General features: G+C 62.3%; 1 protein-coding gene across 2 annotated transcripts in view; it reads left to right on the forward strand.

Moving 5' to 3' along the window:
• The window catches only part of Sdk2 (sidekick cell adhesion molecule 2), a 243,821-nt gene that overhangs the window by 90,607 nt on the left and 130,483 nt on the right, over positions 1 to 22,731 (forward strand). For both annotated transcript variants that reach the window (XM_021733719.3, XM_040268502.2), the window contains exon 2: positions 20,949 to 21,108. In XM_021733719.3, coding sequence (XP_021589394.2) covers positions 20,949 to 21,108 — 160 coding nt within the window. The remainder of the gene's footprint in view (positions 1 to 20,948; positions 21,109 to 22,731) is intronic.

Genomic DNA, 22,731 nt, shown 5'->3' on the forward strand with positions numbered 1-22,731 from the left:
AGGATGAGAAGGGAGGTGGGGGCTGGTGCCGCCCACTCCTGGCTGTCATGCAAATGGACGGTTCCAACCCACAGGCCACCGAGGTTCCTCCCGCTAAACGCCACCTCCTCATCTGAGGGACGCTGCCACGCCCGCAGCCTCCCCTCCCGCCCACCCTCTGCCTGGCCCTCGGCCTCTGTCTTTCTGTCCCTCCTTTGTGCTGTTACCTCTGTCCTCCTCAGATGCACACCCCTCCTCAGACCCCAGAGGCCTCAGAGGCCAGGGCCCAGCACCATCACCTCTTGGGCATTTGGAATGCTCTTTGTCAGAGCCCTGAACCGGTGGATGTGTCCAGTGTGGTTCTTCACCCAGCCGTGGACAGCTGTGTCCCCCTGCCCACTGGTCAGTCCACTCCCCTCCCCAACACACCTGTGGCGTCTACTCAGGACTTCACACGCACTCATTCATCCGACAAGGGTGCCCGAGTCCATGGCGTGTGCTGCCCTGTGCTGGATGCTGTGGGGACCCTGGCAGCCCAGGCCTCTGGGGGCCAGGGAGGGGCGGAGGGAGGAGCGGCGAGGCGGGAGGAGGAGGGGCAGGAGGAGCACATGGCGCTTTGGCTCCAAGCAGAGGTGCAGATGTTGCCCGCATCCCTCGCCCTTCCTGCCGCTGTGTTGTGTTTGGAAAGTGATGAATTTCAGCACCAGCTAATTAGTCTCTAATTAGCAAGTGGAGTGTAAACAATCACAACAGATGGGGGAGGAAAGGCATTAGCAATAATGACCCTTCTTTGGGGGCAGAGTCTCCAAGAGAGGCACTTCCTTGGCGGAGCTGGAGGGCAGCTGGGGGAGGCCCGGCCAGGACACGGGCTGCAGGAGGAGAGGCCGAGGTTCCCCAGTTTGCCGGCGGGGACCGCGCTCTCTTAGGAAAGCGTCAAGGACACATCTGTAGCTGGGTGTGGCCAAGCCACAGCCCAGAGCTCCTGAGCGTCTTCTAGAAGGGAGGAGCCCCCTGTGGATAGGTTGGTGGACACCAGTCAGGCCCTACAGTCGGGCGGTGTCTCCTGGAGGGGCCTGTGTTCAGGACTCAGGGTGAACTGCAGAAGACACGAACCTGTGTCACCGGCCACTGGCCAGTGACCAGACAGACTGCAGCAGGTACTCTCACCTGCTCTGGGGATGTTGTCCCTCCCGGCTCGGCAACTTGCCTCTGGACCCAGCCAAGCCACCGAGCCAGCTGGCCCTGGGAGCCCTGCGTGTGCCCTGGCTGCCAGCCCCCTGCATCCTTGGCTGCAGGTCCAGGGACGCCCAGGAGCCGGGTCAGGATGCGGTTACAGGCACAGGCCCGTCAACACCTCCGAACCAAGGGACACCGTGGGAGGGCTTCCCTGGGCCTTACTCGGTGGAGCGTCCCTCTGCCTGTGTCCTGCAGGGCCACCAGGGTCCTCAGAGGCTAGAGGAGAGACTCCACAGCAGGCACCAGGAAACGGGCCTCCAGGGAGATGGCCAGAGAGGACCAGAGAAGCCGAACCCAAAAGAGATGTTTGCACTCTTCCTTATTTTATTTCTTTACCGTTTTGGTACTAGGGATCGAACCTAGGGGTGCTTCATCACTGGGCCACCTTTTTATTTTTGTGTTTTGAGACAGTGTCACTAAGTTGCTTAGGGCCTCACTAAGTTTGGGAGGCTGGCCTTGAACTTGTGATCCTCCTACCTCAGCCTCCCAAGCCACTGGGATCACAGTGGCCCTGGCACCCGGCCACTCATCCTTACTAAACGGCTCGATGGAGTGCCTGTCTGCCACACCGCTGTGCCGAGGGCCGTGAGAGACTTAACGGATCTCCCCCTGCCCCTGGGGAGCCGGTGACTGCAGAAGACCCCTCTCCCTGCCCCCGGTGGCCAGGCCCTCCCTGTGACCCAGGGGCGCAGCCTCAGTGAGATGACTCTTCCCCCCCTCACTGGGGAGTGAGCGAGGTCCCATGTTTGATGGGAGCAGAGAGGGCCCCCAGCCCCCTCTCCTTGGGAGGACTGTCCCCTTCGCAGCTCCTCTCCAGGCCTAATTAGCAGGCTGTGTCCGCGCCAGCCTGGCAGGGGGACTTGGTGGGAAGGACAGTTTCATTATCTGGAATGTTATCACGGCCCTGGCAAACCAGTGGCTAGATCTGACGTGCTGCCCTGGCTGCCTCTGTCCCCGACAACCCATCCCGGGGCCTCCAGTAGGGAGAGGCGATGGAGGGGGACCTGCCGTGTGGCCCTGGAGAACGGAGCAGGAGACGTGGACCTAGCTCCGGGCACACTCTGTCAGCCTCAGCACTGTGGACACGCGTTCTGGGTCCCTCTCTGTGTGGGGCTGTCCTGTGCGGGGTAGGGTGCTGAGCAGCCTCTCTGGCCTCTACCCACCAGAGGCTAAGGGCATTCCCCTCCCCCAAACTGTGACAACCCAAATTACCTCCAGCCGTCACCCGGGTCTTCCTAGAGGAAGAGGGGACTGGGAGGGAACAGAATGGCCCCTGCTGGGAACCGCTGGTCTGGAGGGACAGGCCAGTGGCCCAGGAGGTCACTGTGTTGGAACGCGGTGGGGATCGTCCATCCCTGGTGGAGGTGTGGGCCTGTGCCACGGAGGGGCTGGGATGGCCATGCCCGGGGCAGGTTGGTGGGCAGGAAGCAGGCGGGGGTGACAGCAGCAAACCCTGGGCTGGTCTGGGTGGCTGGGTGGGCACCGGCCAGTCATGCAGTTCTCCTCAACCAGCATTCCCAGGGTACCAGCCACGTGTCTGCCTCGGGGACGAAAAGGGCTGCGGGTGCCTCCTCAGAAAGAGCATTTTATCCTCGAGGCTGAAGGGTGCCAAGAAGGAACCTGACTGGGCAGCACAGTGGTTAGAGATCCCTTTCACTAAGAGCATCAGACTCCTGACAGACAGACTCCTGCAGGTCAGTGAGGGCCTGTGGGGGTGGGAGATCCAGACCAGAGACAAAGTGGATGGGCAGGGTGGTTTGCCAGCTGAAGGAATACTTAGGGGGGAAACCTGGCAGGACTAACTAATTTGTTAGTTCAGAAATGATCTTGGACTGCCAACTGTGGGCTGGAGGCTGCATTAAGTACCAGAACTAGATTTGGCATCGCACCGTGGCAGCTGGGCGCGGGGCCTGGGGTGGAGGGGCGGGTGGTGGTGAGGGAGGGAGGCAAGAAGCCCACGTTGTTCCTGTCTTGGGTGGCTGGCCCCGTGGGCACTGGAGAATGGGGGCACTCGGCAAGAGGGCGAGAGCTGAGTCCGGCGTCGGGGGTCCAAACCTGTGAGCGCGGAGCATATAGAAATGCCGTCGGCTCAGGGCCGGGGCTGGGCTCAGTGGTAGTGCCCTGGCCTGGCGTGTGTGAGGCCCTGGGTTCAAGTCTCAGCACCACATAAATAAATAAGATAAAGGTCCGTCAACAGCAAAAATAATAATAATAAAAAGAAATACAGTTGGCTCATGTGAGCAAGCAAACGGGGTTAAGTCTGGGAGGTGTGGGCGTCCATCGGTAAAAGGAACCAGAAAAGTGGACGTTCTCCCCGGGGAAATGGCAGGAAGGAGACGCATCGGGGCCAGAGAGCTGGACGCCCTGGCATTTCAGAGCCAGAAGGAGGAGGAGCAGAGCGGAGAGGCCGGAAAGACGGGCAGGAGAGGACCAGGGGGCCACGCCTGGAGGGACCTGCCAGCTGGCAGTCCTCGTGCCACAGGGCCCTGCACACCAGGAGAGGACCGTGAGGAGTGGGCATCTCGTCTCCCTGCCCCTTCCTGGACAGCCACCAGGGGTCAGATGTGCGGGCTCCACCCTAAAGGCCTCATCCCACTCTAACCACCTCCGAAGACTGCACCCCACCCACAGTGGGATTAACTCCCACCCCCGCCCCCCGCCCGCCGGGGATGCAGCTCCAGCGTGAGTTTCAGGGGGACTAACCACATCTAAACCACTGTGTGGCACCGTGACACTTGTCCAGGCCTCCGTGGGGACAAAGCTGGAGCAGGCTGGGGGAGCAAGACTGCAGGATCGTGCAAGGCCCCTCCAAGAGCAGGAGGGGCCCAGCCCTGGCCAGGCCCTGCCCGGGTCACAGCCCTGCACCTGTTGGTAGGACTGCTGGTGATCTGGGTCCCAAAGGGACACCAGAGATAAGGTGAGATGTGTAAAGAGACTTGCCCTTGGCCCCTCCAAGACTTGGTGCAGCTGGAAAGTAGGATGTGGAAGGAGGGGCTTTGCTGACCGGCCCCATGTCCAGGTAGAAGCTCTCTTGACCCCGCTGGGCAGACAGGAATGGCGCCTCTCTCCCACCACCTTATTACCAACCGTATTGGTGTATTGGTTTCCTGTGGCTGCTGTAACTAACGACCACAGGCTGTGTGGCTTAAAGAACAGAAAGGTGTTAGCTCTCAGCTGGAGAGCACAGAAGTGCAAAACCAAGGTTCCACAACACTGGCTCCTGCTGGGGTCTGAGGGGAACCTGTCCCAGGCCCTTCCCCCCCCACACCTTCTGGAACTTGCTGGCAGCCCTTGACGCCCTTGACCTCCTGTCTCTGTCCTCACATGTGGCCTCCCTCCCTGTATGTCCCCATGTCGTCACAAGGCCTTCTTACGAGGACCCGGTCACTGGGTTTAAAGCCATCTCCACCTAGCATGACCTCATCTTAACTAATGACACCTGCAGAGCCCCTGCCTCCAAACAGAGCCTCGTTCTGAGGTCCAGGCGGATGGGGAGGAGCACTGTTCACCCAGCGCCCCACGTCACCCTGGCTGTCACTTGTTAGAAGCCCTCCTGTGCCGGGTGCTCACCTGTCCCACTTGATTATCTCCCTGCTCTTCACGTGGGCCCTTCTCACAGAGGCCCCGAGAGGCGCAGGATCGCCTGGTGGAGGGCAGCCACCGGCCTCTGCCTCCCGGCCGGCTCCCGGCGCCTGCGTCCTCGTCACCACCGCGGGCTCCCTGGGGCCTGCTCTCGGGGCTTCCTGCACCAGCTGAACGGCCTCCTCTCTGCCTGGAGCCACGTTTCTTCTGGAAATATCCCCCATATGACTGGGGGCTAAATCTCCAAGAGGAGTATTCACAGGCGGCTCAAGTGGCCAAAGGACAGAAGAGGACCCCAGGAGGAGGGACGAGACGGGCAGAATACGCCAGTCCCACAGGAGTCCCCAAGAGGAGCTCAGGGAGATGGGGCCACTCGGGGACCCCAAAGAAGGCAGAGTGCGATGAGACCACTCCCAGCCCCCGCACCTGTGTTGGTCACCGGGTAATGGCCCACCCGTCATCTGTGACTCTCCCTCACCCTCTCCTCACCCGGAAACGGAACCCTCCACCTTCCGGAGATAGACGCAGTGTGACCCCTGCAGGGCCAAGGGCCAGCGGGGGTGGGACGGGGGTGGAGGAATGGGGGCCTCAGCCACTTGCTGACCAGCCAGGCTGCCCTCCCTGCTCACCTGGAGCTGGGCAAGGTGGTAGTGTCCCTGGGACAAGAGCCTAAGCCGAGGCCATGGCCAGCCCTGAGTGTGGGTCCCTCCTCTGTCCACTCCCACGTGACCTGGGCAGACCCCCGCCTGGCTGCCTGCGGCCTCCCCATCCGTTAGAGGGGCCGGAAGGACCTTGAAGGTCGTCACATGGATTTGGTGCATCCAAGGCACCCGGGACAACCTGGCGCATTGTGGGCACGTAGCGCGTTAGCTCTGTGCCCTCCCAGACTGTGAGCCGCCACACAGCCAAGGAGAGGCCCCGTGGGCGTGGAGGACGAACCCCGCGGGGGCTGCGGAAGCCCCTCCCTCGTCGCCCTCCCCTTTCTCTCTGCAAAGCTTTGCAAGGTGGGCAGTGCTGCTGGCCTCGCTCCTGGACCCACGGTTCCAGGTCTGGACGTCCACCTGGACAGTCCACCTGGCCACAATTTGCCCCAAATGGGACTCGGCCACTTTCCCCCCAAACCAGCTCCTGCTCTAAGATCTCGACCTCAGTGCCACGCTCAGCATCGCATTTCTCTGGACAGTGTGTGTCCTCTGCAGCTCACTGGGCACTCCAGACAGGGCTGTGGTTCCCCTTCCTGGGTCCCAGCGCCTCGCCATGGCAGGGGTGCGCTGAGAAGGAAAGGTGCGCCAGGTCAGCAAGACCCTGAGAGCCGAGGGTCCCTCGTCCATCCTCTTCAAGGCCATCTCAGCCTTTGTCCCTTGAGCAGAGCTGGACTCTTCCCGGAGGCTGGAGGTGGAGGCTGGAGGTGGAGACTGTAGCAGACCCCCCCCCCGTGCCACCCTCTGTGCAGCACCCACACACCTCCAGGGCTCCCCACTGCCCTCAGGCTGACCTCCGGGCTCCTTGGCACAGTTCACAAACCTGGACTCTCTGGATACTGACCCTCACCATTCATTCCTTGCTGGGAGAGCCTCCGCCTGCTGCCCTGGGAGGCAGGTACCGTTACCCCTGCGGCCGCTTCGTCTGCAGTCAGGAAACAGCTGGAACAGGCTGACCGATGCACCCCCGGGTCAGCCGCTCCTGGCTGGAGAAGCCAGGAGAAGCATCCACTAGCCCTACCCCAGGCCGCCCTTGAGTCCACTGTGAGGCCAGCCTCGCCTGCTCCCCCCACCCTGTGCCCCCAGCCCCAGCATGCAGGGATGCCGAGAGTCCATGAGGCCACCATGCCCTCAGGCCTCCTGGCTTGGGCTCAGATGGCGCCCTCTGCCCAGAGTCTTCCCGGGGGCCTGTCCCAGCTCACTTCCTGCTTTCCCTTCGGGACACCGTTTGGGGACACCCGCCCCAAGAGCCCTCAGCAGCCCAGCCAGCCGTGCCCCAGGGCAGCTTCACTGTCACGAGCTGGCCCTGCCACCAAGTGCTTCCTCTGTCCCCACCTGCCTGAGAGCTCCAGGATCCCGGGTCCCTGCTCACTGTGACGTCGCTGAGCTCTGGGTACACTGAAGGCTGAAGTGCGCGCTGTGCGTGAGGCCCAGGGCTGAGGGCCTCCGTAAGGCAGGACGTCCAGGGCGCTGGACCTCCTGGGCCAACATGGGGGGCTTCGTGGGGGTGGGGAGGGAGGAGCCAGTGAGGAGGGGACCAGGATGGGAGGGGGCCGCGGGGAGCTGCAGGCCGTGCCCACCCCAGGGAAGGGGCTGAGGTTGGGAGGGGCCGTGGTGGTGCACTGAGGAGGGCCACTCCGGGGAGCCGCCCTCTCCTGCCCACACTTGCTCCCTCATCCACCCTGTGACGAGCTCGTGTGGGGCTTTCTGGGCTCATGTTTTATCCCTTGTCACCACAAACAGCCCTGGTACATTAACTCATTGTCCTTTCCAGTAACTGGTGGCCTTCCCGTAAACACTCCCTTTCCCATGCCGGGGTTGTCCACTGCCAAACCGCAGCCCGTGGCCTGCCCTCCTGCCCCCGAGCCGGGGCCAGGCCTGACGGTGAGCACAGGTCTCCTAGGACCTGCCTGGGCTCCCCTGAGGCTGCCCTGGGCCTCCCTCAGCCGCCCATGGGGACGGGGACTCACAGTGCTGGCCACAAGACCCCAGTCCTCCTGGCCTCTGGCCTCAAATGCCATCTGTCCTTACCACCCGGTGCCCGGGGAGGGTGGGCAGAGCTGAGCCACTGTGCCCTGAAGGGAGCGAGGCGGAGCCACACTGGGCCCAGGGGACATAGAGTCTCTTCGCAGACTACAGCCACAACCGCGGAGGCTGGTGCTGGGCCGGCCTCTTCCGTGGCCTGGCCTGCCTTTCCCGAGCCGTCCCAGGCCAGTCCAGGCCCTGGGGGGCCATGTGCCCCGGGAGGAGGCAGCGCCCTCCTGATGGACGGCGTGATCCTGGCTGAGGGCCACTGCCCCAGCCCAGCCAGAGGGGACAGTGTGCGGGCACTCTCACACCACCTCTCTGTGGGGGGCGCCCTGGCGGGAAGGGGCAGCCCAGGAGCACCTTGTTCACGCCTCTCGGACCCCACTCATCCCACCCCCTGGAGCCCTGGCGGAGGGCAGGGGCTTCTGGGAAAGAGGGAGAGCCAGAGGGGAGTGGTGCCCCCTGCTCCCTTCCCAGAAAGGCCGGGCTTCTGGGGGACGAGCTGGAAACGCCTCCCGTGCAGGGCGTCCATCTCGCCAGTGCCCGCTGCCAACCTGTCAATCCTGCCGCCGCAGGCTTCCGGCTGCGCGAGACGCCGTCAGTCACTGTGAGCTGCTCCCAGCCCAGTGCAGAACAGCTGGTACGACGTTGCCGGGGGGCCAGGGAGGCCAAGTCCAGCAAGGGCCCTGCGTGGGAAGGAGAAGCAACAGGCGGGAAGGGCTGGGGACCGTCACGGAGCCCCTGGGAACAAGAGGACCCTTGAATTCATGGCTTTGCTCAGTATTTATGGAGCTCCTACTGTGTGCAAGGATTCAGTGATCGAGGATAGGAACAGGGCCGAGTCACGTCCAGGGCCATTCGGGGCTGTGCTGGAGCCACGGGGCTGGGCTGGGGTCACTGTGGGGTCACTGCCCCTTAGAGGAAGGGGCTCTGCTCAAAGTTGGCTTGGGGTTTGGGGTGCTGTGGAGGGGTGATTGGTTTCCTAGGGCTGCCCTAAGGAAGTACCACAGGCCATAGGCGGGGGCTTCACTCAACATAAGTCCAGGTCCCGGGTTCTGGAGGCCAGTAGGACAGCATCAAATGTCAGCCAGGCTGTGGTGTGGCTCATGGGTCCCCTGCCATGGCCATCTCTGCTACTGTCACACGGCCGCCTTCCCCGTGCACCTGTGTCTCCGTCAGTCACAGTGGGTTAGTCCCCCACCCCAGTGACCTCATCCCGACTTGACTGCATCTGCACAGACTCTGCTTCCAAATAAGGCCACTGTCGCTGTCACTGGGTTAAGTCAGCCTCTTTCTGAAGGACACTCTTCAGCCCGTATCGGGGTGTGGCAGAGCCCAGGGTGTGCGCTCAGTCAGGTGCAGGGCTCTCCAGGAGAGGCGAGCTCCGGGCCAGCCTCCGCAGGAAAGCCCGGGAGACCCAGATTGCAAAAGACGGCGGACGCCTGTCCAGCCCTGTTTCCAGTTTGTAAGTGGTAAAATGAGCTAGAGAGCTGCCCGCTGAGGCAGGGTGACTGGCGTCAGAAAATCTGGGCCCCTTTAAAACTCCTCTGCCTCAGTTTCCCCATCTTCCAACCAGAGAGGGTGGGCTGGGTGCGCTCAAGGTGCTCCCCACCAGAGAAGACAGGGTGGGGACAGGGCCCAGGTGTGGGGGCGGAGCTGGGGCAGCCCCGCGTCCAGCCCAGGGCTCCTCTGAAGCCCACCTCGGCCTCGGCTTCCTCCTCACCCACCCTGGGAGGGGCTGGGGACCAGAGGCAGCACCAAGAGCCCCTCTCAGGGGAACCGCGCCCCGGGGAGATGCTCCTGGCCGCTGTCCCTCTTGTTTTCCTGGTGCTGCCTGCTCGGCCTGGTTCTCCAGAGAGCGCTAAGGGCCCCCATTCAATCCCGGGACCTGGCATTGAGCAGGAACCGAGAGGAGGAGGCGTTGACCGCCTGGCTGGATAACATCAGGGGGACAACAGCAGAGTCCAGATACCATCTTCCTCCCTGTAGCGCGGTCGGTTCAGCCGAAACAGCTGGGCTCTGCGTTTTCAAAGGGACAGAGCTAAGAAGCCAGGCTGAGTGTCCCTGCTGGTTCCCAGGGTCATGAATGCAGCCTCCTGGAACAGGGGGCCTGCCCCTGTCCTCCGCCCCGACGGCCACCGACGGCCACCGACAGCCACTCAGCCATGCCCTCGCTTCTCAGAGCAGGCTGCTAGTGAGAAGGCCACCTGCTACTGGGACCCGAGGGCATTCGGACAGCCCCTCCTCCCACCAGTGAGCTGCCCAGGGGGAGCCCTGCCTGCCACCCTCGGGCCCTCATTCTTGGAGCTGGTGGGCCTCTGAAGACACAGTGACCGCTCTGACAGGGCCATTGACAGCGCCCACCCCACAGTGTGGCTGTGTGGCAGAAGCAGGGAACACATCCAAGCACAGGCCGGCCACCCTGCGCTCCCCATGGGCCAAGCCCTCCGCTGGGCCTGGTGGGCCTGGGTCTCTGTTCATTTCCGTGACACTCCTAACAGCACCCAGCAAGGGAGGTGTGGCATGTTCCCTCGTCCCAGGTGCAAGCCAAGGGACCATGGCTCACAAAGCACAGGCACTGGCCCAATGCCAGGAAGTTTGTAAGCCCAGCGACGGGCTGACCCCCTCCGTCCACCCACCAAGCCCAGGCTCTCTGTCCTTATTCCAAATGACCTGTCCTCGTGGGCAGTGGCGGGGATCAGGCGATCACCTGGAACTGGGCAGGCTTTTGCCCTGTCCCATGAGCCTGATGGGAAGCCCAGCTCCCCCTGCGGGACCCAGACAGCAGACCAGGGCCTGCACTGGGAGGTGCTGCTGGGGTCTGCAGCCAGGGCCGGGGCGATTAAGGCTGAGCCAGTGACTTCTCAGGAGGGAGAAGCAATACTTCCAGGCAGTCTCCCTCGCAAGGACAGCGAGGGACCGGGCGACGCCAGCACCCAGCTGAGTCCTGCTTGCCGTTGAGCTGCGGTGCACCCACCATCGCGTGAGCCGTTTCGGGGTGTGCGACTCAGTGGCACCTACTGATTGCAGCCACTACGTCTGCCTAGTTCCAACACAGCCCATCACCCCCCAGGGAACCCTGAACTCACCCAGCAGCTGCTCCCACTCCCCTTCCCCCACCGCTGGCGACCACCAGCCGAGCTCTGCCCCTCTGGACTGGCCTTCCTGGAGGCTTCTTATGGGCCTCATGCGCCACGTGACCTCGGTTTTACTCTGATGGCAGGAAGCGGGAGAAGCTGTGGCTGGAACCCTGCACCCTCTGTCCAAGTCCCTGCCTCTGGGAGTCCCCAGGCCTCCAGAGGGGAGCAGTGTCCGTGCCCCAGGCAGACCTCCCTCCCCTGGCGGTGTGCAGTCGTCTGGGCACCAGCACCCGGTGGTTCAGCACAGCAGCGGGTGTGGCTTCCCGGGGCCACTAGAGCCCCTAGCTGCTCTGGGGGACTTGCTGCTGTTGCCCCTCCAGAGGGGAAACGGGCTTCCTGTGGAGGCCCAGGGACACTGCGGTCAAAGCACAGGGGAGCCGGAACCTCTTTCTCGCTGAAGGAAAGAGAGAGCATGGCCCTGGAGCTGGTCCAGGGGACGGGGGCTCTGCCCCAGAAGTGCCAGGAAAGGGGCGGGCAAGGTGGCAGGCATGGGCGGGCTGCCCCCAGTGTGGCCCTGCTGCCTTCCAGCGGGGAAGGACGGCCCCGACATGTGGGTGGCAGGGGCCCTGGTGCTGGGGAGGGCCGTGTGGCGTGGCAGGTGTGCACAGGCCTCTGTGTGTGATCCAGCTTGTCAATTGCTCGGGGACAGTAACTGCGGAAAGGGCCATAGAGCCGCGCACTGTTATTATTTATGATAAAGCGCAGAGGTGCCTGCCAGGGACTGGAATGGGCTGAGCGCTGCGTGCGGGATGGACGGCAAATTGAACTCCAATTTTCTGCTCCGCGGTCTTTGTTACACGCCACAAAGCGCCGGTACAGCGGGGTCACCAGCCTGATGAATGTGTGTTCTTCTTCGGCGGCGGGTTCCATCTCTCAGCCTCTGCATGGGGAGACTGGCTCCGCTTTGTCTTTCTCGCCTCCCAGGCCCGGCCACGGACTCCTCTTCTGGGATCCAAACACAGCCCTGACCCTGGGGCAGACCAGGGGCCCAGCACAGAGGGGGGAGGCCCTGGGTTCAAACCCAGCTCTGCCACTCACTCCCGTGTGACCCCTGCACCCTGCCATGCGCCAGCTTCAGACAAGAGAAATAAAGGGGCAGTGACCATAAGGCTCCCCCCGGGGGGCTGGGAGGAGGAAACTCAGGGTGCCTGCTGGATCAGGCCTCTGGCCAACCCCCTTCCCGCTCCGCCCTGGCACCAGGAGAGCAGAGGTGGGAGAAGCCCTGGAATTGGGTGCACAGCCCCCTCTGGACACTGGGCTTCCCTGCTGCTTGGCTCAGCTCTCTGCCGTCCATACTTGATCATCAATGCTGGGGTTCAGCGGGTCTCTTCCCCCAGTGCCATCTCTCCTGCCCCTCACGTCCCTGTCCTTCTAAGGTGAGCAACAGGAGGAACACGGGATGGCCCCTGGAAGCTTGCCAACCAGACTTGGGGCTGCTGGCCTCTCCTGATGGCCTTCGTCAACCAAACGGGTGTACTCTAGAGACCTCCAGGCCCTGGGCTCCCAGAAGCATCCCTGGGCCTCTGAGCACCTGCTCTGGTCACCCCCAGGCCTGGGGGACACAATGTCTTTAGGTCGCCAGAGTCCCCTGGTGTAGAGGACGGCCTAGGGGGGGTACCCACATGGTGGCAGAGCTCACTTGCAGGGACCTTCAAGAGTATCAGCTGGAAGAGCAGCAGGGACAGGTGGGGATAAGCCTCCCCAGAGGCCCTGGACCTGGCCAGGCAGCTGACCCCAAGCTGGCCTTCACCCATTTCTGGACATTAAGCCCCAGCGAGTTCCCCCACGTGGGCTGTCCTGCTGAGGCCACCGAGGGAGAGAGCAGTGTGTTCCTGCAGCCCGCTTCTTGGGAGGAATCGCAGGAGTTAGCAGAGTGTCATCACCGCTTTTTACGGCTCGAATGAATCTGAATACACTAAAATGGTAATAGCACCGTTAGGCAAAAGCATTCCAATCAGTGGTTTCAGCTGAATCTCTGAACCCTCCGATGAAACGTAAGACAGGCCCCCTACTCGTGTTAATTGCAAAATAAACCCAGCGGAGATGAGAACCATTCTTTTTCTATGCAAGGCTGGGGCCTCTTGGACATGGTCACCTGTGCAGTTCCAGCAGGTGGCCTGGCCATGAGGTGGGGGCACTGGGGTGACACCCAGCAGAGATGAGGAGGAGAGTGGCCAGGGCCTCCTTTCCGTGGGCCCCTTCTCAGCACCAGGTGCTGGTCCGAGCCTGCGCCCTCTCAGGTCCTGCCCTTCAGGAGGAGACTAAGCACAGCAGAGCTGAGGGCCACCCAGCTAGGGAGTGGCAGGGCCCACTGGACTTGAACCCGGAGGTCCCCTGCAGGGCCCCATGAGGACATCACACACGTGGCCACTGAGTCTTGCAGCGCCGAGCTGGACGGGAGCATAGAGTTCTCCGGGGTCAGCCAGCCCCCGAGAGGGAGGTGACCAGCCCAGTCCTGCAGCACTTTGGCTGGTCCCCTCGTTTGCTGGCAGGTCTCCTCCCCCTGCCTGGAGGCCAGGCCCCGCTCACGGATGGGGAGGTCAGGGCGCCCCCACCCAGAGTGCAACTGTACTGTGCCATCTGAATGCTGTGGACAGGGACCCTCTAGAGTCTGAGGGGCACCCAGGACATCTGGGAAAGCATCGGAGCAGGCGCGGTGTTGAGCTTTGCCAGGCCGGGACCAACACAGAGGAAAGTGAGGCCCTGGGGGAAGAGAGTAGCATGGGCAAGGGCCCTGGGGCATGGTGGCAGGGCGTCTGGGGGAAGGAAGCCCACTCCTCGGTGGCCCTCATTCTCCACCATGTCACCCAGAATGCTACCATGCATGGAGCGATGGACACAAATGTCCATGAAGCAACCAATGAGTCTCCTAGGAGTGCCGCAACAAAGTGCCGCGAACGGTTCTGGAGGCCAGATTCTGAGATGAAGGTGTCGGCGGGGCCCTGCTCCCTCGCAGAGCCAGAGGGGAGCCGCCTCCTTGCCCTCCCTAACTCCTGGTGGCTCCTGGGAGTCCCCGGTGCCCCTGGACTTGTAGACACGTCCCTCCAGTCTCCAGCTCCGTCTCCACAGGGACTTCTCTCAGTGTGTCTTGGTCCTTGTGTTTCCTCTCTTATAAGGGCACCGTCACACGGGACCCACGCGACCCCAGAAGGACCTCGTCACTGCCCCTGCAATGCCCATGTTCCCAAATGAGGTCACCCTCTGAGGTTCCGGGAAGGTCGTGAGCTTGGGGGTCTCGTCCTGGGGCAGCTTTATCCACCTGATTGTCATCTCTGTCAGCCTGGCCATGCCACCAGCCCTGGTCCTTCACCCCCACTTGTTTCCTGAGCATCTTCTTCTCCCAGGCTCCGTCCCCAGGGTGGGGACTAGGGACAAAAGGAAGCCGTGGCCCCGCGCCGCGCTCTGCCCTCGCCCGACTCATCCTTCTCTCCACAACTTCTTGGCCAGGCACAGAGGCCCCAGCCCGGGGTCTGGCTCTCGCTGCTCCCTCCCAGCTGGGCCCCCCCACCCGCTCACAGTCCCCAGGGCTGGGCCGGGGCTCCGTTGTGCTGGCTGCCCCGGTGGCCGGGCCCCTAATCAGATTAGATGTGTATTCAAACAAATTGATGATCCGTTCCATTAGATGCTTTTGGAACATGCTTTTCTGAGCAAGAAATTCGTCCGGGAGCAGCTGCGGAGGCCGCGGCATAATTGATCGTCGCGCCCTCCTGGGCCCCGACGTCAGAAGGGCCTGGCTCCTGAAGGTCACGGGCGAGGATTAGATGGAGGAGGGCGAGAGCTCCTTTCCCGGCTAATGAAGCACTTGGCATGCAGGCGGCACCGGGCGAGCTGGGCCTGCATCTGCGGGGAGGCAGGGAGGCAGGGGAGGCAGGGAGGTAGAGGAGGCAGGGGAGGGACATAAATTTGCGTCTTATTTGTGGGAGTGCAGGGGGTGAAGGGGAGTGGGGACCAGGATGCTTGAGGCCCTGGCTGGGTGGCACAGGAGCATGCAGGCCCGAGGTGGCAGGGAGCCTGGGACCCACACAGAGGTCACTCCCATGCCCCTGCTGTGCCCCCCGCAGGGCTTCAGCAGGAGGCTGGAGGCCAGCAGTGCCCCGCCAGCCTCCTCCTGGTGTTTGGGCCAGCCTGGCGTGGCCCTGAGGAAGCTGCACTCGGAAGCTCTCCCGTGGGCCCTCGGTGGCTCTGAGCTGCAGGAAATGGGGGACGGGTCAGATAGCCCAGCCCTCTGGGTCACCCCACGGGTGCCAACCTCAGAGGTTTGGTGGGTGCCCGGGGCGCCCTGGAGGTGAGCTCCTGAGCTCCTTGGGCCTTCAGGCCGCCCCGGGGGCAGGTGGCCATCTGGTTACTGAGAGGACAGGCGGGTCACATCAGGTGGACCTACCTTAGCTGCGGAGGCCTGGACTTCAACCCTGCCCGTCTCCCTCCCAGCTCAGCCTCCTCTTCCAGGAAGCCCCCAGCCGGGGACCCGCGTCTCTACCAGGCACTCTCCTCTTCTCCCAGGCGTCTCCCCCTGCTCCTCCGCACCCACCCTGAGCGCCTCGCAGGTCAGTGCAGAGGGTGAAACCCCGCGAATCCCGTCTCCGCCACAGAGAGCTCTGGGGCTCGGGGCTCCGTCGGCCCTGGGCCACCCCGTGGGGAGTCCACTACAGAACCTTCTGAGCATGTGTCCTCATGACAATAGGACAGTCCTGGCCACGAGACGGTCTTGGGACCCTGACCGGCGGTGGTGGACATGGAGTGCTCTCCGCGGGTAGGAAGCTCCGCCGGCGGAGTGTGGCACAGGTCACAGTTCAGGGGCAGGCGAGGCTCGGTTCCCGGGCTGGCTGAGGAGTCGGACCCTCTGGAGGGTGGGATGCGGGGAGCCTGTCCACTCTGAAGAGAGACAACGTGATTCTGCAGGGAGCTGGAGGAAGGGGGGAGCTGGAGGGAGGGAGGAGCTGGAGGGAGGAGAAGCTGGAGGGAGGGAGGAGCTGGAGGGAGGGAGGAGCTGGAGGGAGGGAGAAGCTGGAGGGAGGGAGAAGCTGGAGGGAAGGGGGAGCTGGAGGGAGGGAGAAGCTGGAGGGAAGGGGGAGCTGGAGGGAGGGGGGAGCTGGAGGGAGGGAGAAGCTGGAGGGAGGGAGAAGCTGGAGGGAAGGGGGAGCTGGAGGGAGGGAGGAGCTGGAGGGAGGGAGAAGCTGGAGGGAGGGAGAAGCTGGAGTTTAGTTTTTGCACGGGACAATTTCGCCTGGAGCCTAGAGTCTAGGGTGACAATGGGGGCACTTGGTGGACATATCAAGGGAAAAGCAGCCATCGGGGTCCCCCGACCTGTTACAGGAGAGCAGAAGGAAGCCCTGGGCTGACGCCTCTTGCCCGCCCTGGAAGGCAGCTCTTCATCAAGGGGCTCAGCCTCGGAGGTGTGGACTCCCCACATCACACACAGAGGGCCTGTCCCTGCCCCTGTCCCCAGGAGGGCAGCCCCGTGACTGCCAGCTCTTACACGGGCACATGTGTGCACAGACCTGATGGCAACCCGGGGCCTCATACGGTGACCCACCGTATAGACACCAACGCAGACAGGCAAGTCGAAGGACCAGAGAGGCCACCCAGTCTCCCCCAAGCTTCACCCCCAGGAAGAGCCTGTACCTGGGCCAACACACGGGCCTCCCTACCTGGCCGACTCGTCCGCAGCCTGCATTTCGCTAAGCAGAGTTCTCGGGAGCGGGCCCACACCGCCAGCTGCCGAGAGCCCTCCAGCTAGAGGGACTGTCCTTCTTTAACCTTGACAGACATCCAGGTCGTTTCCCATGGCTGGCCGTCACAGCCGTCCGGCTGGGAAGAGCGGCCATGTCACACGGGCACAGTGTCCATGGAGGGCGGGTCCCTGGAGGCGCCGGTGGACAGGGAGGCGTGTGCGTTTCTGGCCTCGATGGAACCTCCAGGTTGGCCTCTGTGCCAGGCTGCAGCCCCACGAGGCCGTGTGCCAGCCTGCCCCCCCACGAGGCCGTGTGCCAGCCTGCCCCGTCTTCTGCGGGCGGCCAGCCGCGGGAGTCGCACGCTCACAAAGCGAGAGGGACAGACCATCTTACTGAGCCTTCCTTCAGCTCCCTGGTATCACAGGACGGCCTCCGCCGTGTCCCAGCGTCACCCGCGACCCTTCCCTCCGGCCGTCCACGTCCTCTGCCCGTTTTTCTACTGGCTCATCTTTCTCTGATTGATTTGTGGGGACATTTTTTACATCAGGAAAATCAGCTCTTTGCCGTGAGAAGGGTTGCAAACCCCTTTCCCGGTTTCTCACCTGTCGCCTCTGCGTCTGTGGGCTCCCTCCCTCCGCGCGCGGAGTTCTGCGTGTGCCCTGGAAGGCATCCATCTGTCCCCTGGCCTCGCGTCGCCCGCGGGACCGGGAAAGTACTTGGCAGGTGCCTCCCTTCACCAGCATCGTGTGGTTTTAAACTCCTGTGACGATTTTTTCTCCCCTCGTTCTTTTTGAATTTCATTTTCATGTTTAAAACATCGATTCTTCTAGCATTTATTTCGAGGTACGGCGTGAGGGGGAGATTCAACTTTATTTTTTATTCCCAAATGGTTTTTCTTGAGGTTCCAAAACCATTTGTTGAATAATTGATCTCTTCCTCACGGATTTGAAATTCCGCTTTCTTCCTATATTAGAAGCCCCGGTATGTATCTGGGCTTATTTCTGGACTCCCAGACTCCTCGTCGGTCTCTTCTTAAAGACTGCAGTTCTGGGGCTGGGGTTGTGGCCAGAGGCAGAGAACTCGCCTTGCACGTGCGAGGTGCTGGGGTCCATCCTCAGCACCACGTAAAAATAAATAAATAAAATAAAGGTATTGTCTCCAAATACAACTAAGACAAAAATCTTCTTTTAAAAAAAGACTACAGCTTTAATCCTTGCAGCTTTATAATACAGTCCAGCTTCTGTACTAGTCTAGTCTGCCCCCCTGGCCACGCCTTTTCTGATATTTCTTGACTATACTTGTGTGGTGTTTGTTCTTCCCGTGAACATTAGAACCACTTTGTATAGTGTTAAAAAAAAAGTGAGTGTGTGTATGCATACACATTTGAAATCAGTAAGAATTTAAGAGGCTGACATCCTTACACAGTGGCTTCTTTCTACCCACAATTCTCCTCTATACACAGTTATTCTCCTCCCACTGAGAGGGTGAAAGTGACTAACAGTGCTGTTATGTACAGTTGCAAAGGTGGCATACTGCACTATCCTGAGATAAAGAGAGGAGTTTATGGTTCCTGCTAATAGAGTGTGAGGTCTTCTCACCAGGGTAATCTGACCATCCGCATATATGAGCAATGGTGACAATGGCTACCCCTTCTTCAGTATGTGCCAGGCTCTGTTCTAAGGACTTTGTGCTTATTAATTAATTAATTTCACACACAAAAAAAAACTATCCTCAATTTGCAACTAAGGAAACTGAGGTGTAGTGGTTCAGTGACTTTCTCAAAGTCAATGATTTGCAACTTCCTGTGCACTCATAGCACAGAAATCTGCTCCTGTGGAGACAGACAGACAGACAGACAGTCACACACACACACACACACACACACTCTGCTGCCCCACAGCGTCCCCTCTCCCCCCCCCCCACGTCTGTCCTTCCTCCCACAGCGCACAGCCAGGTCCCTGGGGTCCGCTGCTTTAGGATAGGCGCAGGCCCGTGGAGGACACTGGCTGGTGGGACTCCCTGCTCCCCCAGGATCCCCTTACCCAGGGAGCATGTCGGGGGTGGGGAGGGGCCTGGTCACTGGGTGCCGCTGTGTTGGGAGGACAAGGAGGGAGGAGGGACGGGGAGCAGGCCTGCTGCCCAGCAGGACTCAGGCAGGGTCTCCCCTCCCGTCGCTCCCGGAGCCATTGTCTCAGCAGCGGCTGGATCAGCCCATCCAAGCACAAGTCACGGGTGCAGGCTGCCGGCTCCCACCCCCGGGCCCAGGAATGAACGGCAACGGCAGACCTGGAGCCAAAGGCCCCTGAGCAGGCCGTGGAGGAGGGGGTGTGGGGCCAGGAGCGTGCGTGCCCAGGCGTGTGCAGGCCCGCGCCCGCCTGCCTGCCCGCCCGCCCTCTGCGGTTCTGGCTGGGAGTCGGCCCCGCGTGGAGGGGAGGGATTCAGCCATCACTCCGGGTCAGGAATGTTATTGTTTTAAAACAAACCAGCAATGACAGCTGCGAACAGAGGGTTTTTAAAAACTCGATTCAAAAGACCCTTTAAAGCTGCCGGAGAATATGAATGCGCCTTTGAAGGGAGAATGTGCCCGTTTGTTAAGCCCAGAGCCGAGCGGGCGGCCTCCAGGGCGCGGGTCCCTCTCCTTGGCAAAGGCGGCCCAGGGCCTCCCAACGAGGCCAGAGGTGGGCCAGGACCCAGAGGCACGGGGACCAGGAGAGGGCCGTCACCCCCTCGGGGTCTGCGCTCTGGGCAGGTGCCTCTTCAGCTGGCCTGCTGAAGTGTGTTCAAGTGACAGTCGTGCACGAGGAAGCACAGAGAGATGCCCCTGGGCCTCACCAGATGGTCACCAGGGAGACCAGCAGAGGGGCCGGGGGCCACCTGCAGCCCGCCCTCGGGTTTGGACTCCGGTGGCCCCACAGGGAGGGTCGGATCCAAGGAAGAGCCCCTGTCCCAGACGTGGCAGGTCACACACAGAAGCCCCTGGGTGTGGAGTGGGGCCAGGCCTGGGGGTGCCACCCAGCCCGGGAGGCCGAATGGCCCCAGATGTGCACGGCAGCCCGTGCTGAGCGGTGAATCTGACCTTGAGCCCAGGGAAGCCAGGGCTGAGCTGTCCCCGGAGCATGGACACCCACAGGGTGATATGGGGAGGGAAGAGCAGCCCTGGGGTCCAGGACACCGGGCCTCAGCCTGGGCCGTGCCCTGGCCCCTCCCCAGCCTGCCACCACGACCCCTTCCTGCTTGTCCCTCTGGGTCACCCTTATTAGGCCACCATGGACTGTCTGGCGGTTCTGCACCCTTGGGCTGCCGGGGAAGCCTCCTCTGATCGAGGTGTGCCTGGGGCACTGCGGTATCAAGAACGCTGGCCCTGGCCCTGGCCCTGCCAGGGACACCCACACGTTCAGGGGAGAAGTGGCCCTTCCCAAGCACCTGCCCCCCGCAGGCCTGGGACCAGCCTTTGCACCATCACCGTCTCACTCAGCCCCTGGTCAGCTCCTTCTCTCCCGTGTCCACTGAGGGAAACTGAGACTCAGACGGGCAGGACTTGCCCACCCGATCAGCCGGGACGCGGCAAAGCAGGCACAGGGCCCCTGACACGGGTCTGGATGCCCCAGGGAAGCCCTGCCAGCACTTCCTGCGTGGCTCTGGTGTGTGGGACCCCTGGGAGGCACAGGCCTGCCCTCTGGGAAGTCCAACCCCTGGTCTGCCACTTAGCGGCCTGCGGCGGGTGCTTGGTACGCAGTGGTTGCTCACGGGATGAACTGTTGAGACTGCTTCTGGAACTCGCGTCCTCAGGCTGTCACATGCCAGGCCTGGAGGCACTCGCTGGGTCCCTGGGTTCTCATTTGTACCCAGCCTCTCCTCCCATCGCTGCCCAGCCTCCTCAGCCTCTGCAGCCCACCTACGGGCTCCGCTCCGGCCTCCCCGCCCATGGCCTTGGGCAGGCTTCTAACCCCTCAGCACCTTAACAAGGTCATGGGGTTGCCATGGGAATTAGATGGGCACGTGGCAGAGCCCCCAGAATACCCGGGACTCACCAAAGGGCCACAGACCCGTCAAGATCATTACCAGAGGCCACTCCTGTCTCCGCCACGCCACGCCCAAGGGCAGATGCTCAGTGACATCTTCTCCGCTTCTTTCACCTTCTCTCTCCTACCCCTCGTCCCCTTCCACTTCTGTCTTCCCCCACTGGCCATTCGGGCAGAGACGCCGCTGGCCCTGGAGGCCGTGAGCTGAGCAGCCTCTGCAGGTCCAGGGTCCCGAGCACATGGTCTCTGCTGGGCTGCACCCGGTGGGGGTAGTTCTGTGGAGGGGTGTGGTGACCCCTTGGCCTCACACCCACAGCCCAGGCCACCTGGTGGTGGAAGGGGCCACTGAACAGACTCTGCCCTCGATGACTTTAGGGGCTGCCCGGACTTGGAGAGCAGTACAGGCTCCGCCCCTCGCAGGGCTGCCACCCACCTCCCGGTTCCCCTGGTGAAAACTGCCATCTCTACGTGTAGCCAGGGTCCCTCCTTCCTTCTGTCCAGGAGGCAGAGGGTGCGGGGGTCCTCAACGGTCCAGACGCATGGTCGAGCCCGTGGTAACCTGTGCCTTTGTGTCCCTGTCTCCCGCAGATGACGTGCCGCCGTACTTCAAGACGGAGCCGGTGCGGACGCAGGTGCACCTGGAGGGGAACCGCCTGGTGCTCACGTGCATGGCCGAGGGCAGCTGGCCCCTGGAGTTCAAGTGGCTCCACAACAGCAGGGAGCTGACCAGGTTCTCCCTGGAGTACAGGCAAGACACCCCCCGCCCCCAGACAGCCTTCTGTCCTGTCCTGCGGGGCACTGAGGGCGGGCCACAGGCTCCCATCCAGCCCTGGGGTGAGACACCTGCCCTGCTCTGCCTGGCAGAGGCTGGCTGGGTGCCGGCCATGGTGCTGCCCATACCAGAGTGGACAGGGACAGAGGTGACCGTGGGGGGTCTACTACAGCAGCTGTGGCTGTGGCCCTGGCGCTAGTCTCTGGGAAATGCCCTGTTGGCTCTGTTGGTGGGGCCTGGGTCTGGGGGCAGGGGGCGAGGAACATGCAGCAACTTGGGGTCAGACAGGGAGGTGGCTCCTTCTGTTTGGGGACAATTTGGGTGGTGCATGGAGGTGGCCCACTCAGGACTTTTCGCTCCTTACTTATGCCCAGACTCTGGAGCACTGGGCTCAGCACTCGGCCAAGTGGGGAGGGGCAGGGGGAGGGCAGGCTGGGTTTCCTGCACCAGGGTGGGCGAGGCAGCCCTCAGCCGGCCTGGCCCCAGCTGGCCGCTGGCCCTGCTCAGCAGGGATGTGGCCTCTCTCCCTCTTACCCTGATCCTCCCATCTCGGTGGCTGGTGATTAATCCCCGGGCCTGATGTGCATAATCGGTTTTGTTGGGGAAACAAGATTGTCTTGCCCTGGGGATGTTGATACAGATCCGTGGCCAGGGACAGGAATGCAAATGAGAGGAGGGGGTCTAATTGCTGACGGGGCTGTCCTTCCCAGAGAGCCAGCCTTTCCTTGATGAAGCAGGAGGTCCCAAGTCCACCTACCCTGGCCCTGGACTGGATTGGCTGGTGTGGTGTGGCCACATTGGCCAAGAAGGGAGCAGGAAAGGAGGGAAGGACAGTCCTCCCCTCCTGCAGGGCACCTGGACCGGACAGCAAGGGACCCTTATGTGCTCTGGGCCTATTTCTCCAGGGAACACATAAGTGACCAGAGGGGCCTCCCAGCAGCCTCCGGGATGGTTTTCAGCTGGAGATTCAGTGCAGCTCCTGACCGCAGCCTGGTACCCCTGGGGCAGTTGACAGTCTCTGGAGAGCTTCTCATCCTCCTGGGTGGTGGACGTGCTTGATGGACAACCAAGAGCTTGCAGATGGTGGCCGTGCAGGGTCTCCCCGCCCGCCCTTGACTTCTGGCAGGGAACCGGAGCCGGATCCCAGGAGAGGAGCGTCTGCTCTGTATCTGGGTCAGGGCTCCTCCCTCGGTGCCCTAAACTGCCACCACAGGAGGAGGGTGGGTACCACGCAGGAGCAGAGTCCAGTGCAGCTGAAGCATGGTCTTGGTCACCCGTGGAGGGGGCCGGGCCACCTTTGGTAACAGTCTGCTCTTGCCCCTGGAGGTGTCCAGTTAGTGGTCAGGATCCAACTGTTGGCAGTGATCATCGTCATTGTCAATGAAAGGGAATCTCATAGAGAGGCATTCTGCATGCCCTGCGCCTGTGTCATTTAACCCTGCCCACAACCAATGACCAGGGTCAGTTGTCCTCCACATTTTACAGGTGAGCCAACCCCCGCCCCAGGTCAGACTGCTGAGCAGGCATCAGACGTGCGTTTCCTGACGCCCTGTGCCACGCTGCGTCTCATGGAGGACGGATTGCTGCAGCTGCCTCCTT

Source organism: Ictidomys tridecemlineatus, chromosome 3, assembly GCF_052094955.1.
Source record: "Ictidomys tridecemlineatus isolate mIctTri1 chromosome 3, mIctTri1.hap1, whole genome shotgun sequence".
In the NCBI taxonomy this organism is placed as follows: Eukaryota; Metazoa; Chordata; class Mammalia; order Rodentia; family Sciuridae; genus Ictidomys; species Ictidomys tridecemlineatus.